The sequence below is a fragment of the Lepidochelys kempii genome, chromosome 2, assembly GCF_965140265.1.
Source record: "Lepidochelys kempii isolate rLepKem1 chromosome 2, rLepKem1.hap2, whole genome shotgun sequence".
NCBI classification, from domain to species: Eukaryota; Metazoa; Chordata; order Testudines; family Cheloniidae; genus Lepidochelys; species Lepidochelys kempii.
The window spans coordinates 170,859,381-170,879,884 of NC_133257.1; the positions used below are offsets into that span (position 1 = coordinate 170,859,381).

At 41.6% G+C, this 20,504-nt stretch overlaps 1 protein-coding gene across 6 annotated transcripts in view; it reads right to left on the minus strand.

Moving 5' to 3' along the window:
• ADCY1 (adenylate cyclase 1) overlaps positions 1–20,504 on the minus strand; it is a 224,158-nt gene that overhangs the window by 44,123 nt on the left and 159,531 nt on the right. For all 6 annotated transcript variants that reach the window (XR_012157423.1, XM_073332759.1, XM_073332758.1 and 3 more), the window contains 2 exons: positions 4,308–4,463; positions 839–1,033 (listed from right to left, as the gene is read on the minus strand). Coding sequence is in view for 5 of the 6 variants with exons in the window: in XM_073332759.1 (XP_073188860.1) it covers positions 839–1,033; positions 4,308–4,463 (351 nt within the window). In the remaining variant the exon portion in view is untranslated. The remainder of the gene's footprint in view (positions 1–838; positions 1,034–4,307; positions 4,464–20,504) is intronic.

The window sequence follows — 20,504 nt, forward strand, 5'->3', positions numbered from 1 at the left end:
GCGGGGAGTTAAAGCTTCATAATATTGTTTAAAGATAATGAGCAAAATCTGGACCTTGTCTAAGAAAAAAGAAAAGGAGTACTTGTGGCACCTTAGAGACTAACCAATTTATTTGAGCATAAGCTTTCGTGAGCGACAGCTCACTTCATCGGATGCATACTGTGGAAAGTACAGAAGATGTTTTTATACACACAAACCATGAAAAAATGGGTGATTATCACTACAAAAGGTTTTCTCTCCCTCCACCCCACTCTCCTGCTGGTAATAGCTTATGTAAAGTGATCACTCCCTTACAATGTGTATGATAATCAAGGTGGGCCATTTCCAGCACAAATCCAGGTTTTCTCCTCCTCCTCCCCCCCCAACACACACACAAACCCACTCTCCTGTTGGTAATAGCTTATCTAAAGTGATGACTTTCTTTACAATGTGTATGATAATCAAGGTGGGAGAAAACCTGGATTTGTGCTGGAAATGGCCCACCTTGATTATCATACACATTGTAAGGAGAGTGATCACTTTACATAAGCTATTACCAGCAGGAGAGTGGGGTGGGGGGAGAGAAAACCTTTTGTAGTGATAATCACCCATTTTTTCATGGTTTGTGTGTATAAAAACGTCTTCTGTACTTTCCACAGTATGCATCCGATGAAGTGAGCTGTAGCTCACGAAAGCTTATGCTCAAATAAATTGGTTAGTCTCTAAGGTGCCACAAGTACTCCTTTTCTTTTTGCAAATACAGACTAACACGGGTGTTACTCTGAAACTTGTCTAAGAAGGCGCAACTCCATCTGTCCAATTATCTTTGGTTAGTGAACTTATTCAAATTCTCACTTACTTTATGCTCACGTTCAATTTGTTTATACTTGAGGGTAATGAAATTCAAGTCAGCCATCTCGGATTCAGTTTGCCGGGCCTCTATCAAACGGCTGATGTATCTGTTTACTCGAGTTCCTGGAGTGGTGTATACCACATTCGTAGAAAAAGAGGAACGATTCCTGAGTTTTTCAGAGGCTGTCCTTAATGCTCTTCTCTGCAGCAGAAAAGAAAACAGGAGAATGACTGCTATTCACTGCAATGACATTATTCATGACTGAAAATGTCTCATCATTTGTATTGCCAAGTCCCCAGTCAGCATCAGGAATCTGTTCAGCTAAGCAAATATAAATTTGTAGACAAATACAAGGAAAGACATAGTCCTTGCCCCTGTCAAGTTACAGTCTAATTACAAATTAGTTACAATTTCTCAGGTAAAATCCTGGCCCCACTAAAGTCAACGGCAAAACTCCCATTGACTTCAGTGGGGCCATGATTTCACTCCTCATCCTTAAAAATCCCTCTACATATTGTCCTCAACAGCATTCTACTCTGCCACTGTGGTGAAAGCCATCTCAGCCCAGATCAGAGTGACTTGATCAGCAGAGTAACAAGAAAATTGATCACAGATGAGAAAAACTCATTTTTGTGACTTAGCGGCAACGACTCAAATTAACCCTAGACTGTCCATGCCTCTGAACAGTTTTGCTGTTGAGGACGACGTGGATGGGATAGTATTTGCAAAGCAACTTTTCTTCACCTTCTCCACATCCACAGCATAAGACTTTACATAATTTTACACCACAAATTTAGCCACAAATATAGGGCTAATGAAGGGTTAATTCCCTTATAATTGTATTTCCTCTGTTACCATTTCTCTTGCATTACTCACTCCTCTGGCTGTTGTTCTGCAAGCCTGGGCCTGGCTCCCAGCTCCAGGCGTTGTGACCTGATGCATGGGGTGACAGCGCTGTTCAGATTCGGCCTGGCTGTGCCCCTGTCATGACCTATACAGAAGAGCTCAACCTGTTTCTACATAGTCAGAAACATACTTCTTTTGTGAAACATTTGCAGGTGTCAGGGAAGACCATTTAATGCATTAGGTTATGACTGATCAGCTTGGAAAAAAACCAAAACAGATGTCTACCACCTAGGATATAATAAGAAGAATCTTTGCTGTCCCTTGTTACAAACAGACACAAGGTCTCAGTGCAGTGCTGTCAATGTTACTTTTTAAAAGGCTATACACCTAGAAAATATCTTTGAGATTTTACAATTCCCTTTCAAAGTCACAGCTCAGGGGACAAAGGAGACCAGCTAAATGTATGCAGAATGAATAGACGTTTCCTTTCTCACTGTGCGTGAAACAGGAGTGGCAGCTCTTCTTAAAATCAAAACAAAACACAACACACAAACAAACACAGGTCAGCAGCTAGTTAACAAACACACATAAGCAGACTTCCCTGTAAAGTAGATATGTGAAGCTAGTGATCAGTCAGGAAATACTACAAACCAGTGGCTTGGTTCAGGAGTGGTCCCTGATAAGTACTGGAAGAGATTCCGTAGCATAGATAAAATGTCTTCTCAGTTCTCTCACTGTTTTCTTGTTCTCATATTTACACAATAGTGCTGGTGCTAAATGCTAATGACACAGATACAATACCTGCTTGAGTTTTGCCTTTTGAGTTTAATATATTGAATAAGCATGTAATCTGAAGGGCTACTGTGTTAACATGTACTTGAAATTCCAGTTAACACACACAAATAGATTACTACTCATTTCAGATACTTATATTTTGGTGTCTCATAGTTTTGCTTTCTAAACTAAATTTTGCAGGGCGTTTTTTCAATTAAGTGACCGAGGTTTTGTTTGGGTTTTATGTTGAAGAGAATTAAAATGGAGTGAGCTATTAGCCCATAAAATCAGCTACTTGTCCACATATAACTACTTTTTCATTTATTTTCTAATATGCATTTTACCTTTTTTCATGTTACAGACTTTCATGATGTCTCAGGTTTTAGCAAGGTAAAGTATTCTGTCAGAGAGTTTTTTTAACTTTATTGTGGCACAGATGCAGATAATACTGGGCCAGCTTCAAAGAGTTTTGAGCTATATTATGGCTTTCATGATTTAAGGAATAATGATCTCTGAAGGAAGCCAGGAGAGCAGGCTGGTTTGTACAGATTAAACTCTTACATCATGTTCTCTGAGATAAGAGTCCCATCTGAGTTGCAAACACTTGACACACAATTAGGTAAGTTAAAGATAACATTATAGCAGTGACTTTGAATGTTCTGACTTCGGGGAATTTAAGCCAGTTCCCTAACATACTAAGGTTTTGTATGCATGCTATGTATACATGCACACACACTCAAAAGGCTAAATTGTCACATAACTTTTATAGAATAAACATAGATTTTTCAAAATACTCAAAGAGCATTTAAAAGATGTAATTCAGAGCTATGATGTCATCTGTGAGTTACGTGCTATTTCTATAAATGGTAAATAAAGTTGGCAATAAGAGATTTGAGATTTAAACCAAAAAGGGCTGCTTTTTTTACTTTTGTGTTTCTGTCAGTACTGGGAGAAACAAAAAAGTTTCACAAACTTTAAAGTTCTAATACTGCCAGAAAAGAAGATTTGAAGTTTCTCAAAATGTATCTCATTTATATCAGAGACAATCCAAGACATAGTTCAAATCCCAGGGAATGAACTTCCTGCTCTACTGCAGTTGACATTCAAGCAGCAAACTATGTAACATTGCCACCTACTGGCAAAATAAATGATCTGATAACTCTTCCAATCTTTTGGTTTCAACACCAAATCAGCTTTATGATTCATGGTTACCATTCACATTTTCATATAGAAATGTATAGGCATACAAATATACTTACTTTCTGTATGCTACTGCATGTGCAGTGCTGTCAGCTGAAAACTGTGGAGGACTCCAGGGATTTGCAAAACAGGTTTTGAAATTTCTGCAATGGCCTCAGGGACTCTTTTCTGAAGGACAAGTCCCAGACGGTATCCACTTGTGAGATGTGTGTGTGCACACAGGTATGGGTGACTCTGCACCTGAGATCTGCTACACTTAAGCTTTGTCTATACTGGGGAAATTCTGCAAAAGTTTTTCATCATTGCTAGCACCAGTTCAGCTCCAGCACTAGTGGGAACCCTGGGATCCCTAGCACAGATAGGATGCCTGGTGCCATTTGCCTTTTCAAGTCAATTTACTATGCTCTAATTTACATGGTGCTTGAAATGCACAAATAAGGCACTTGTGGGTGCCTCACGATTAAAACTGCTATTTTACCTACTGAGCAAAAACCATATTAGCAACAATGGGGAATTTTTTTTTAGACAAGGGTTTATTATATTGACAGCACTTATGTAGTAACAACCTGTTTTGGTTTAGTTTGTGAGACAACATGGAGCAACATACATTTTAAAAGCACACATTCAAGGACCTCAGAGAATCCTTATTAATTACCTTATCATCATCCTCACATGTCATGACATTGGAGAAAGGTATCTCAGCTTTGAACATCTTACGACAATGCATGAGCTGGACCAGCAGGTAGCAGACTGTTTTGAACTTCATTCTTTTGGCAGGCTTTATGTCTGAGAGAATCAGTCCTGGAAATATCTGTCAGGCAATTAAAAATATGAAAAAGATACACACAGATTTACATACCTACATGTACATATACCGTCCAATGATCAGAATAAGCATGAAAACATTGTAAATGAATATTGTGATCAAACAATGTATTTTATTACACATTTTTTACATTTAGTACCTATTTTCTTGGGGTAGAATACTTCTCTTTATATCTAATATATAGAATATGTTTAACATATTATCTTTAAGCACAACATAACTAATATTTCAAAATTGAGTTTCTATAGAAACTACGAGTACAAAACCCATTAGTGACTGATATAGAAGAGAGGCATTAGTTGTATTTCTTCTTTTACTTTATACTCATTTGACTTAACCATTTTTTCCTGAAAATAAAAGCAGCACGTAAGAAGTATAAACAATGAGTGAACTTTTCTGTTTATTCCTTTTCTTTTTATAACATTTCTGTCATGTTCTTCTTACCTTCACTCTCTCATTTTATCAACTAGAGTTCTGGCTCCAGGATACAGGCATGCATCCATGGAACCATGATCAAACGGGGAGCTGGGGGACCCAACTATTATACCCCACATCTTGCTTCTTCAAAACTGGGGACATAGAGCCATGGAGAGGAATTCTGGGGTGGATGTTTATGGGTCCACTTCTTTCAGCACAGAGGCCCTGATTCCGAAAAACACTTGCTTAACTTTTAAGCATGTGTTTAACACCCACTGACTTTGATGGAATGTAAGATATGCTTATGTGCTGTTCTTAGATTAGAACCAGGACCAGAACCCCTTCATCTATTTTCAGGAGCCATGCAACCACCTCTGCTTGGATTATTTACGCTTCTGGCATATGTCATCTGTGAAGGAGGATCTGCGTGAATTTTGAAAGGCCACACTACCTGCCAGCACTGTTACACAAAGAAGTACTATCACTCTCATCAAATTACTATGCACCTATTTTAGGAGCAAAAGTGAAGAGACCCAGAGTTCAGTGCATAGTGCTCGGACAACTGAAACATATCCTCAACCCCAAACAAAGCTCAGATCTTTGTCCTTGGGAGCCAAGGAATATGGCCACTGAAATGAGTAAAAAGGATTTGGTTTATAATTGCCATTAAGAGTCGAGAAGTGTGATGGTTGTTTACTGCAGCATAAGGGGTCTACCGCATGCTCACAACTGGGAGTTGCCCATGCCTATCAGGATCCAGGCAAACAATCCCTTACTTCACCAAAATCATTTCTTTTATAGCTCCCCTCTACCTACACCAACCATGGGAAACGTTAGAGAAAATTTTTTGGACAAATTAAAGGGAATCCAAGAAAGTGATTCAGAGGAGTGTGCTGCAGATGAGCGAGGGTCCCAGCACACATGGAGGGCTGAACTTCTCTATCTTGATAGCACAGATCCAATGTACTATGGCAATGTGTCAGCCAGATACAGTATACTAAACGGAAATGTCATCTTGGTTGCAAAAAGTTCTATCCATAAGAGAAAATGTTTAGTCCAGGCTTCCATTATTGGTTTATATCACTTTTTTGGGGAGTGCTCAATTTAATGGTTGGCATTTAGGGTTTGATATCTAATCAACATGATGCAATGGTGTCATCTGCTTTATTACATCAAGTCTTAATGAGCAGGGTAGAAAGGAGGAAGTAAATCAGAATTGTTTGCTCAGATACTAGGGTGAATGTGTACATACTTGGTTATCTGAATTTAGAGCAACTGGGACAAATTTTCCTCAGTTATACACTCTATATTACACACAGAGTAAGTCAGTGTGGAATTTGGCTTTATATCCAGTTTAAAATATATGTATTTAGGTATTGAGAAATGCATTGCATTTTATGGTGCAATACAGAGCTTTTCCTACTGAGTTGTATGGGTACCATTCAGCAGACTACATGTTGCACTGTGACAACCAAACACAGAAATCAATTAGTCTGTTTAAATATCTGCATAACATTTTAATTAATGTGTGACACAACCTGTTATTAAACAGGAAAAAATTCCTGAATGGGCACAATTACTATATTGTGCACCTGAAGGATGATTAAAGTAGATTAATACTATCTGCATTATACAGCACATCTGATAGTTCTTCAATTTAAAGGACACTAGTTTACTGTGCATGTTATTCTGCTATATAAGGAGTTGATTATGTGTAGGTTAGAAATAGTGAAAAAAATCTCTCTTAAGTGGCTTCGCATATAATCTCTCAGTTGAGGAATTTCTGGCAAGTGACTCACTGCTGGAAAGCAATATTCTGCCCAGAGGACATTGTACAGTGACATTCACTTCACTAAATATCTTGAACACATTCCTTAGTTGTTCATACCAAATAAGATATTATTAGGCATAGATAGCCCTTAGGTCAGAATATGGCAAATGGGATCTATCTTCACCCCAATGTTCTGCAAGGCCCCAAGCTAAAACATAGCCTTTGGGTAGCTAGTTGTGATGTTACTGATTAATCCCATCATGTTTTCTTAAAACAGCCATAGCTCTTCTAGAAATATAAGTATTTTGCTGCATGCCTTTCTTTAAACCCAACCAAAACGTAGCAGCTTTTTTTGGCAATTAACGCCAGTAGTTTTGCTCTATTTTGCAAGTTGCAGTAATAGGGAGGGAACATATGGAAGGCACAAGGTGAAATAGATCTTAGTATCACCACTGGATCTCAACTCCAAAACAACTAGTCCCCTTTCCTCTGTCTGGCGGACAAGGTCAGACCTCTCACCTGGAAGTCACATTGAGCAGGTCAGTGATTTTGCCACACATCTTCATTTTGGGGGCGATATTAGGCTGATTCTGAATTGATCTTCTAGTTAAAGAACAAGAAGCTCCTTTGCAGCTCGGAGTACCCACAAAAGAGAAACGGTAATATAGCTGGGTGTGCTAATGGAAATTTTTGCTAGCAGAGCCAAGAGGGCATGTATGAGAGAGCGGCAAGAACAGGGGCATGGTCTCTCTCCCCCTGGAAGTGCTGGGAGGAGTGTGCTTTGGAGAGTACAGTCTAAACTTCCTTCAGTGTATCAAATCTCCTGTGAACACTATGCTTCTCTCACTGCCCAGAAGCATTATGACTTATAGAGGAATAATGTTGCCTGACAACTTTGCTCAGGAGGTGTACCTCCTCCCTTTCGCCAACTTGGCGCTCCCTCAGAAGAACCCTAATGTGTGCAGATAATTTTTAAAAAGGTAACTTCCGGAGTTTATAACAGCTTCTTTAAAATATCTTCAAAGCAGCAGATGGAGCAACCTGTTTATTTACCAGTCATTGGGCATTGTTGGGCTTCTGCTATAACACAGACAAACGGTCATTGCCAGGAGGGTAGTATTACCTCTTTATGCCACACTTAAATAAAAAAAAAATTAGGCCATCCTTGACAGGCATCCCACTGAACTTGCTCATGGCCTGCTTTATTTTATTTTATTTTATTTTGGCACTTCCTTTTTAAGTGCAGCTGAATTGATGCTTGTTCATTTGCAACATCATTTTAGGAAGGGTTCTTTGGACTAATATAGCCAGCAAATCAGGATAAGAATGGGGATGTTCTATCAGACCCCTACAAAGGGCAGCCAGCCTATTTACAGCTTCGAGAGTGCATTGAAGTATGTGGAATACAACAATCATTGATTAAAATTCTGAGAAAACACCCCTCTGTTGGCATCTCTTATAATACTCTGGTAAAGGAGCCACTGCTGCTTATCTAAGCTCCTCAGAAACAGCATCAGACTGCAGTTCATTTTGCTGTGGTCAGCTAGGGGCATGAAAAGAAATCACAGAAAAGGAGGGTACCGTTGATATTCAAAGTGCATTCACAGAACGCTTCCACGCTGTATTGTGTGTCTGTCTCTTGCTTATGCCTTCAGTCAGTCAGGTCTAAGCTTCTTGGTATTAGCATCTCTCCTGTTATTACTTGCAATTTACTGAGCTTTCCTGTGGACTTTTGTTATCCTGAGATAAGTGAGCAAGTTTTATTTCAGGTTCGTCTTTTCACAGCTATGGTAATTAGCAATTTTTTAGACAAATCTCTCATATGCCATATTATACTTATTTGTAATAATTCCTTTACTAATATACTAAAGTCCATTTTACTTAGTGGTGAAAGAATACAACTTGCATAAGAAAAAAATTCTCCATAGTTCAAACCAGTTTATCTACCTATCCAATACAAATACAGCACATATTTCTAATGGTTGCAAGTGTTAAAAGATTGCTGGGAGACCAATAAAATAGATACAGTCATTCTCTAAGCCCATCACATCTCTCGTCTCCAAGTGCCACATTTTTGGGGGAGTAAAATAAAATGGGAGCAACAGAACATAAAGCAAAGGCCCAAACCCCACTCCCACTCACAGTGATGGAATAATTTCAGATTGGGGGCTATCAGACTGACATTTGTGCATTTCTGTTCTTAGCACCATTCACAGTGACAGCAGGAGTGATACTGAAGCGGTACACCAACACATTTTGCAACAAAAGCATCATTCCCTCGGTGACCCTGGCAGAGCAGGTCAGATCAGGACCACAGGCCAATTCACTTGTGTGTCAGTGTAAATCAAAGGGAGTAACGTTTTAAACTTCATGAAAGCTAGTGGAATGTTACTTGTATTGTTTTCACTTATCTGTTTCTGTTATAATGTAGTAACAAACATTTACATTGTATATACCCATGTAACTCAATAACCCATCAAAGAATTCTTGTGAAATGCTAATGAAGAAATTTATTGTATAAGGTGCTAATTCCAAAGCAAATGGCCATAGTGATGATGACTGGAGGTCATAAGACTAAGTGCATTCCTCACTCACTGTCATCAAAGGAAAAACCCATGTGGGTAGAGACACTGTCAGCTTGCTTTCTGCATGAAGATACCATAAATATGGAGTCAAAGAAAGATCCTTCATCTCTGACTGTTTGGACTTTTACAGGGAAGTGTACCAGATGCAAACAGAGATCTCCAGAGACAATCTGGGTATCTTGAAAGACTTTTGCAAAACTGGCAGTTTATTACATCACTGCTACTATTTGGAGTTAAAAACTGTGATTCACCTGTACATCTATTTTACGTGCTTTAATCTCTCAATATCTCTCATTCTTTACTCTTAGCTAATAAACTTTTAGTTAATTTACTACAGAATTGGCTGCCAGCATTGTCTTTGGTGTAAGATCCAGAGTACCAACTGATCTGGAGTAAGTGACTGGTCTCTTGGGACTGGAAGAAACCTGATGTGTGATTTTTGGTTGACGTGACCCTTTATCACAAAGTCCAGTTTGTCTGGGTGGCAAGACAGGCTGGGTACTAAGGGGACTGTTTGTGACTCCATGGTAAGACTGAGATAGTGATCCCAGAGTTCACGTGTGGTGCTGGCTTGGTGAAATCTAATTATAGAACCCTGGCAGAGGGGCAGGCGTACTGGCACCTTGGCACGCCGACGGGTTTCCGTGTCCAGCAGACACCATCCAGGAGATCTTGCAGGATGCCACCAAGATCGACGCCTCCCTGCTAGCTCCGTGGCAGAAGATAAACGCCCTGAACACCTTCCTGATCCCCTGCATCTCGTTCGTCGTAAGGGGATCTGCCGTGGCGAAGGTACCCCTCAACAAGGCATACAAGATCGTCCGGCAGCTGGTGAAGAAGTGGCTGTTCCTTCCCCAGAGAGCCAGGAACAAGCTGGTCTATATCACCCACAGGCCTGGCGGTGCCAATGTCCCCCACATGGGTGACCTGTGTGACATCGCGGTGATCACCCACGCCTTCCACCTGCTGACGTGTGCTGACACCATGGTAAGGAACATCGCAGCAAACGCCCTCCATGACGCAACAAAGAAGCGGATCGGCAGAGCCCCCTCCAACCAAAACACTGCCAGCTTTCTGAGTGGTTCCCTGGATGGAGAATTCGGACGGGACAGTGGCGACATCGCTTCACTGTGGTCCCATGCTTGCAATGCCATGCGTCGCTTGGGGAAGCGCATCGGCTGCTGCTGGGAGTGGTGCAAGGAGCGCCAGGAGCTGGGAGTCCTGGTGCCACAGATCAGGTCCAACGACAACACCATTGTCACCCTGAGCGCCAGGGGCATGCTGGAGAGGACCACTCGCTGTACGTGGAAACCCTAAAGCGTAAATAGGACCAGGGTAAAGCCTTCGAACTGACCAGCAAATGGGATGCCAGCAACCACTTCCTCACCAGGGGCGGCTTCACCCGTTTTGCCGACTGGTGGTTCATCCACCGCGTCCGGCTCAATTGCGTCCCGCTCAACGGAGCCGTCCGCCACGGGAACCAAGATAAGCATTGCAGGAAGTGTGGTTACTCCAACGAGACACTGCCCCATGTCCTGTGCAGCTGCAAGCCCCACTCCAGAGCTTGGCAGCTGCGCCACAATGCCATCCAGAACCGCCTAGTGACAGCCATCGCACCGCGCCTAGGGGAGGTCGCCGTGAACTGCGCCATCCCCGGTACTGACAGCCAGTTGTGACCTGATGTGGTAGTCACTGAAGAGGCACAGAAAAAGATCATCGTCGTCGACATCATGGTCTCCTTTGAGAACAGGACCCCGGCCTTCTGCGAAGCCCGAGCTCGTAAGCTGGAAAAATACGCTCCCCTGGCCGACACCCTGAGAGCGAAGGGCTACGAGGTGCAGATGGATGCCCTGATCATCGGAGCCCTGGGCGCTTGGGACCCCTGCAACGAGCATGTGCTGCGGGCCTGTGGGATTGGTCGACGCTACACACGGCTCATGCGGCGCCTCGTGGTCTCGGACGCCATCTGATGGTCCAGGGACATTGAACACATCACCGGTCACCGACAGTACCAGGAGGTGTGAGCCGGTATGACATCGTGCATCAACTATGGGAAAGGGACTGAGAGACTTTTTCCATTGGACCATATGAACTGGAACCATAAACTCACTGAACATTAAATCCCATCAAATGAGGGTAGATCCATCCTCATCATCGTAGCCACTCATTATACTCCACACCTGAACATAGCCATTATATGGGCAACATACCCCCATAGCTCAATGTCTGTACTTGGACCCATTAAACTTTTACCCCAAATCGGGGAGACTGCAGGTTATGTATTCCTTATGCCACCTGCTCCTAAACCGAATTTCGCACCCCTTGATAATCTTGCAAACTGGATACAATTAATTTAGGCTTGAATAGAAACTGGGAGTGGACGGGTCATTACATAAAGTAAAACTATTTCCCCATGTTTATCTCCCCCCCCCCGCACTCTTCCTCAGACGTTCTTGTCAACTGCTGGAAATGGCCCACCTTGATTATCACTACAAAAGGTCCCCCCTCCCCCCGCTCTCCTGCTGGTAATAGCTCACCTTAAGTGATCACTCTGGTTACAGTGTGTATGCTAACACCCATTGTTTCATGTTCTCTATGTATATAAATCTCCCCCCTGTATTTTCCACTGAATGCATCCGATGAAGTGAGCTGTAGCTCACGAAAGCTTATGCTCAAATAACTTTGTTAGTCTCTAAGGTGCCACACAAGTACTCCTTTTCTTCTTAATAATCTGTACCTTATTCCCTGACAACTAGAAACTTCTATGCCTAAACTCTGTACCATTTTCTTTTTACTTCAACATTATCTTAATAAAATTATTAAATCTGTATACTACCAGCTGGAATATCAGCCCTTGTTTTCTGACAGTCTACACTGAGGTAAGCCCTCACAGTTGTGAGCCACTCCAGACAGAACAACGCCCTTCTCTCCTTCTTTGGTCAGTGGTTGCATAGAGAGGTTACTCCCAATGCTAGCTGTGTGTTTGGTAGACCTAAAAATAGTGCTCTTCATTGTTACCACATTTCTGTGTACAGTTTTTGAACTAATACAGATACCCTTATAGTGGAAGCTTTGAACTGTAATTATGTCCCTTCACTATGTCAGATCTGCATAAACAGTGGTCAGAATTTTCAAATTTCGGTGGTTAACGTTAGGCATTTAAATTCACATTTAAGTGCTGAAATAAAAGTGATCTGATTTTTCAGAAGTGCTGGACACCCATTTCTCCCACAGACAAGCAGACAATGGGAGCTGTGGGTGCTCAGCATCTCGGGAAAAAGAAATATCAGACCACATAATTAGGTACCTAATGATGGATTTAGGTGTTTAAACTTCAGGAACCTGAGTTTGAACATTTTGGCCTAATGTGTTTGTTTTGTGGCTTCCTCTTTGCTTGTACAGAACACAAGCCTTGAAAATTTCACCTGTGCTGCAGGAAGAGAGTGTCTTTTCTATCGGGACACGCTATTATTCAGTGGAATGCACCTTCCTGCAAGGAAGGTTATCACAATCAAATATAGATGGAAATTTAAGACTCTGTCAGTATATAGATGGACATCAAAAAAGAAAATAAAATGACTGGAATGCTAATTTTAGTCCTTTTCCTTCTCTCAATTTATTCCCCCTCCTCCTGTTCCTTTTTTGTTTGTTTACACATTGCTGACTAGCAATTTTTCAGCTCATCAAGTTCAGATTTTTTATCTATCTATTTATTTATTTTTATTTTAAGAGGAGTGAAAATCTAGTCCCCACCATGGTAAAGTTTCTTTGGTTGGTCTGACAAAAACAACAGCAGCCTGCTGTCAAAAATCCTATTCCAATAACAATCATACACATCAAACAAGCTACACTTGATTAATAAAAGTCACTTGAAAGCCTTTGCAATATAGAATGAAAAGCATTCAGGGACCACATACAGAAAACCAAATGCACTTGCTAAATCTGAAGAATGCAAGCTGCTAACAATGATTCACTGATAAAAACTGAATTGTAAAAACCACGCGGTAATAGTATATTCTGCCTGTTCTTTGACAAAGCTATCACTCTTTGATATTGAGTGTTAAATTCTATTTCTGGAGGCAGCTTTACGGGGGGGGGGGGAAGGGGGGCTACCAAAAAAGTATTGGTAGGCTAACTGAAGTGATATTTTGGGGGTATAGGGATATGGGACACCTGCTATGTCCTATTAGTTGTTTTTACTGAAAGATGGAGCCAGGAATAGAAGGGTGGAGATCTGAGGGCGAGGAGATACTATGATTAAACGAGGAGAGAAAACTTGAATTCTCTACCCCCTCATACATGAATTCTCAGTCTTTTTCATCCTGTAATCCCACACTCAGGTACCTGTAATCCATCCTTTGTACTGGTTTTCACACTGCAGTGGGAATTAGTGCAAGGCTTTAGTGTCTGCTTTCAGTATCTTTTTATATGCACATGTGATTAAGGAAACTGTTTCAGATGAAAACCAGAGACAGAGAATGAAAGCAGATTCCTGACTATTATATTTGGACCCAGCAGAGGAGACAGAAACACAGCTCTATCCCGTGCTTGCTTTATTGTTCTTTCAGCAAAACTGAAACCAACATGAAAGTGACGCTTTGCACTGGGTGGGATAGGGGAGTGCTCAACTATTTAAAGGGACAGAACGTCACTTTCGTACACCCTATTTAATTTTTTTTCCCAAATATATATACATAATCATTTACATGGCTAACATAAAACACTATATAGCCTAACTAAAAGTTGTGGGTAGACTACCAGAGAGTCTCAAATGGCAAGGGATTATACTGCCCTGAAATAGCAACTCACTACCATATAAGATGAGGCACACAACTGGTTTTCACACTCTCTTGGGATAATGTGGTGATGGTTGAGTGACAGTGTCCTGAACAACAGGAACAGTCGGTGGTAAGGAATCTAGTATGGCTCTAGTATGGAATCAGAGCCCTGTGATCCCTTTGGGTGCAGATGCACTTCTCCTCATATATGGTGTGAGCTGTGGCAACCTGCTGCAAAAAATCCTTGCACCAGTCAACACAGCTGTCCCTGACACAGTGAAGGGCAGTTGGAGTACATGCGAGTACAATAAGAGAATACAGTTCTGTGGGGGAAAAAACCACATAAAATGGCACATTTACTTTGTCAGTCCTTATGTCTGCTTATTATAGTGCAGTCCTAGCTGAATCATACTGACAGTACATCCCCACTGGTTCTGGGGGCAGAGTTAAGGTTGCATGGCATAGCTTGTGTGTACCATAACTCTGTATTTACTGGGTTTTAGAGATTTAAGTACAGGTGCACTCGACATTCAGGAAGTAGATGGTCATACTTAACTCTGCACTAATGACATTTTGGGGCAGTGAATATTGCCTAACATTTACCCCTGTAAGACTCTGTTTTCAGTTACTTATAATTTTCCCAAGTTTTAACTGTTTGGACTGAAATTTTCCATATGGGGAGTCTGACTTAGGTCGAGTATTTTTGTAAAGTTTGGACAAGTTCAACAACACTGGTTCAGTCATTTTTGAGAACAGGGCTGGAGAAACAGATTGTTTTGCCAATGTTAATTTCTTTTTACAACTGTTTAATTGACAAGCTCTCGCACCCCATGCTTTGTAGTGGAGACTTTACATTTGGCTGGGGTCAAAGAGATGCTTTTTCCCCCCATCCCTGTAAAAATCCACTCATATTTGGCAGTTATAAGCCTCTGAAAATTGCCATTTGCACATGCCCAGTAGAGGTTTGCTAGAAGCTGGCTGCTAAAGAGTGTCTGCGTGCATGAGCATGCTCCAGCCCAAACTGGCACAGAGGAGCAGGATTTTCTGTGCAATTTTCTTCTCTTAGAGGTTGTAGTGCTGGACACTGGAACTGAGAGCAGGGAGACTTTCCCCACTGTGCACTCAATGCCACCCGATGATCCAGGCAGTCTGGAGGAGGAGGAAGCATCCCACATCAAATGCAGAGGAGGACAGGACAGACTGAAGTCATAAGAACATATGAACGGCCATATTGGATCAGATCAAAGGTCCATCTAGCCCAGTATCCTGTCTTCTGACAGTGGCCACTGCCAGGTGCTTCAGAGGGGATGACCAGAACAGGTGATCGTTAAGTGATCCATGCCTTGTTGCTCATTCCCAACTTTTGGCAAACAGACGCTAGGAACACCATCCCATTGAGATAAATAGGCGCTGTAGTTTTTCGTGTATTACTGAACTTATAGAGTGTGTGTTGGCATTTATGTATCATATTTGACAATTCATGTTATGCGGCCTATTGTAAAATGTTTGTTTTGGGCTTTGTGGAAAAGGGCTAATACAGATGTTGGGTGACGTTGGTGAACTGTTTGTAGCAAATAAGTGAACAGACATAGCCTGTTTTTACTTTTTGAGAGTTATCTACAGACAGGCTTTGATTTTTTAAAAATATGCTATTTATTCAAAATTATCTGGTGAATGCTTTATGCAAACATATATCAGCCTATCAGCTAGTCCAAACTATTTGATTATATCTTCAAATATTTACTATTCTTCATTAGTAGTGTATGCCTAGTCATCTAAGTTACCAGGTGTTTGTATTTCTGCTCTCTCTGAGAGGATGACAGTGTTCTGAACAGGAGATTTTTAAGATGGTTACCATAAAGAATTCTGACATGAACTTTTGCGCAAATATACATTTGCATGAGTACTTCCCAGACTTGCAGCTTCCCCACAATATTTCATTTTCTTTCTGAATGTTAATTGAAAAAACAAATACTAAACTTGTTTATTTCATATTGTTTGCACATCACAAAATAAGCCGCATAATATCCCACTGATTTCCTCTTCACCCTTCCTAATTTCTGAGAGCCCAATCCTGTAATCTGTGTGTGTGTTACTCTCATTGAAGTCAATGGGAGTTTTATGTGAAGATAGATCTCACAATGGCCTAGACAGAACATTTCAATAAAATATCAAAAATGTCTGTGTTCTTCACATAAGAGCAGGAAATATACTGAATGCTGATAGAATCTGAAGTCTGCTCTGTGCTATAATATGCAATGTTTGCTCTGTGCTCATTCCCAGTTAGGGTGACCAGATAGAAAGTGTGAAAAATCGGGACATGGTTGGGGGGTAATAAGCGCCTATATAAGAAAAAGCCCCATATATCAGGACTGTCCTTATAAAATCGGGACATCTGGTCACCCTATTTCCAGTAGCGGATTTCGAGTTAGTGGGTCCCTGTGTGCAGCTCCATTTTCGGGGCCCCCCCTCAGAACCCAGCGAAGAAAAAGAACATTCTCTTTCCCCTGTCCCATTTTTCATTCTTTTTTTCTTCATCATCCTCCTATATTATAAATAGTGGGAAGTAAATGAAAATAAAGTGAGGATCCTTGATTGCGGCAGGAGGTCTCTGGGAGGAAGTTTGGTTGCTGGATGCGGGCTCTGGGCTGGGGTGAGGGGTATGGGGTGCAGGCTCTGGGCTGGAACAGAGGGTTGGGGTGCAGGAGGGAGGCAGGGGGGAGGCGCTTAACTCGGGCAGCACGGCTCCCAAAACGACTGGCACACACACCTTTCTGGCAGCAGCTCCTAGGCGGGGGGAGTCAGGGGGTCTCCATACACCACTGCCCGCAGGTGCTGCCCCTGCAGCTCCCATTGGCACTCAGGGTGGGGATAGCACACAGAGACCCTGCCCCCCCGAAGGGCCACAGGGACATACCGGCCGCTTCCAGGAGTGAAGCGGCATGGAGGGAGGCAGAGTGGGCAGGGAGACACCTTAGCCCTGCTGCTGGCACGTCTCTGTGTGCCCCTTGGGTGGAGGGGGGCAGCAGGTCTCTGTGTACTGCTCGGGACGGGGGCAGCGCACGGAGCTGCCTCCCACGCCCCACCAGGGGCGTGCAGAGACGTGCCAGCAGCTGGCCACTTCTGGGAGCAGCGTAGACCCCCAGCCATGGCATACAGGTGGCCTGCCTGCCTGAGCCCTGCTGCACCCTTGGCCGGGACTCGGGGGCAGGTTGTCAGATATTTTTCCTGCATTTTGGGGGCCCCATGCCACTGCATGGTTCGTTTCACAGTAAATCTGCTCCTGCTCATTCCAAGCTGAACAAAACCATCAAATCAGTTGCAGATAAGATATATTAAACAACATTCATTGTTTCGTGGTGGGAAGGCACAGGGCTCAGTACAACAGAGAGGTACAGGTCCACAGCTGATGTAAACTAGCAAAGCTCCAGTGAAGTCCCTGAAGCTACACTGATTTACGCCAGCTAAGGCTATTGCACTGTGACAAAAATAGTGTTCTGATATTCTTCTGAGTCGGCAGAATTCTATACAAGCTGTTTACTTTCCAGCCACTCACTTCGTGACAGGATTGCGACTGCAGGAAGTTTAAAATCACATCTGTTGATGTTAGAGGAAACAACAGGGTAGGACAGTGATGTGACAGCCATCAACGCTTCTCCTGCAGCTGCTGTCACACATTTTAAAACGAATCCCAGGGTACTGAATTTCTGCCTATTACATCACAAGTCAAAGAAATTAATTGATCACCTTTTGAGCTATCAAATGCAATTGTGGTTTACAGTAAGTTTTCCTCAAGAGGTGTACTGTAGATAATTGCTCTGGATCTCTCCAACTCAAGCCAGCTGGTAAATTTTAAGCATTTAGTGCTATATATTCCAAAAGATGATCCCACCATATCTCATATGGAGAAGAATCCTCTACTTGAGTGTTTTGAACAGGTCTCTCCTAAAACAAACAATTATTGATTTCCTCTTTATTTGCAGATACATCATTGTTAGCAGGGTTTGGCTGGAATAGCTCCTAGATTAGAGAAACATAGGAAGTGTAGTTCTCTGCAGTAGAAAGTGTTTTGTAAATGATTTCCTTCACCGGAGTAGACCAGATTAGTAACAGAGATCCAGAATCCATCTAGCTCTCACTTCTTCCTATCAGGAATCCTACCCGCTGGACTTCAGAGAGATTAATGAGGGACTAGTGAAATGTACAAGTATAAGCTAAGCACTATTCACTCACAAGAAAGCCAAAATCCATGCTCTATGTGATGATGAGATCCATGTACGTTGACTTGCTGCCCCAAAACGAAATCAAAAGGGAGAAAAAATAGGAATTGGTCACTGACCTGAAAGGCAGCAGGAAGAATCACCTGACACACCTCACCCTCAGTTATGAGCATGTCACAAACTGTCACAATACCAGGCCTGACTATTGAAGGACCTGAGATACTCATTTGCATGAGTAGGCCCTTATATCTGTGCATAGTCCTACAGAAATGAATGGACTTTCCACAAGAACAAGGGCTCTCCTGCACAGATCCCTTCACAGAATCAGGATCTTCATTGTAATACCCTTTTAGACAGGGTCTAGTAAGCTGTGCATGGGTTTACAATTAAAAGTGCACATAACTGTCTTATGAATATATAATTTTTACTGTTTCCCTATACTAATTTCAGTCACACTTCATATTAATAGAATATTTTAAATGATTAGTAGATGTTGTAAGCATGTTACAGAAATGAGTAGCATGTGTTATGGATGAACATTAAAGTCATCCTATCAGAGAGCAGAAATAACCACCACCTGATTTAGGTGACCAGGCACACACCACAAAATAAAGTATAGCAAATATTCAAAGGCAATTCAAATTGTTTGTTAATAATCCATAAGCACATTAGTAGGTGTTATAGACAGCTGTAAGAAAGCTATTCACCTGTTGGACTCTAACAATTCATTACAATTTAATAATTATTAATTAAAACATCCATGATGTATTTATTAACCCTTTATAAACTATTTATAAATGTACATTTGTATTTAGGTATGACCATTATAATTTTTAGTATCACTTCCATGGGTATAACTCCCTCGGGTTTTTTTTTTTACCGGTGTTCCATAGAATCATTTGGCCTCTTCTGTTTGTCAGGGTTATCTGTCTTTCCCAAAAAGTACTGAATCAAGCAGGAGAACTTAACCAGTCAAAGAGTGACACTGATGGCATGTACCATCCAGGTGACCGCAGAAGTTGAGACTTCCTGGGATAACTTTTTGTACGTTTCTGGACTCATTACATCATCAAATGTGTTTTGTTGTTTTCTTAGCATGTGAGATAATGAGGCTTCTTAAGAGGCATGAAAAGAACTAACACAATGACTACAAAGGAAGTATACCTAAGACCATAACTGTCTGGATATTACCAAGGCCAAAGACCAAACCTCATAGATGTAAATGTGCCAACTACAGCTGGGAGCCAGCCGGAATCCACGTTTCAGCTGTACAAATGAAGCAATGATGCTTTGACTAACTGGCTGTGGTGGTTATGAGGACCAGTGAATCAGAGAATGCAGTCTGGTGAAACAAAGGAAGCTAGTCACATGTTAAAATTTAATTTTGAATGCAGAACAACATTACAGTTGGAACAGTATAAGACAGGAAAGTTACTAGGGTAATTATCAGATCCAGAGACTTAACTGGGGCTGGGCAGACATACAGAGCTCTTGCAGGGAGCGCCACGGCTGCTAGGGACTGGCCTGGAATTTTCTACGGGGAGTTGAAGTACAGTAACATCAGCAGTACCTCAGAAGGCCAAAAACATCTTGACAACTGGGGGTGTCCCCATGTGTCTCAAGTTGAAAGCTCAATAGTTAAGCCAACATTTTAATTTGGCTTCAGAGGGAAAGGTCCGTGCTCAGCACTATTGAAAATCAGATGAATTATTTAGGTGGGTTTAGGAGCCTAATGTTAGATCACCAAGTTTGACAGTGTTGGCTATAATGCTTGCTGATTAAAAACAACAACTATAATTAACCAAACCCTATAACGTAATCTCACGCTTCCATGGAAATAATAATTGTAATGAAGCAAAACATAAAATAAAAAATGACTCAGTGGCTTTCCAATAAGCACCTCTCCACTTGCTAATGTGCATTTTAATCACACCAGACCTCTAGAGTTGGATGTTAATGGGCCTCAAATAAAAGATTAAAAAGTTGTGAATATTTTATAATCTGTTCTCATTTAAAGTGCAACTGGTACATGAAAGGGCTTTTGTGTGTTATTATTCTCATTCTTGGCTTACAAAATCATTGTGATGATAGATCGTTCCGACTGACCAGATTTTGAAGAAAGTAGGGAATATATCTTCCTCTTAATTAAAACAAAATATTCCAAACTGCTCCTATTTACCTTTCAAATTGAACAGATTCTTGGCCATCTGTTGCTGATAACATTGATTTTCATTCCTCTTGGCATCGTACCTGCT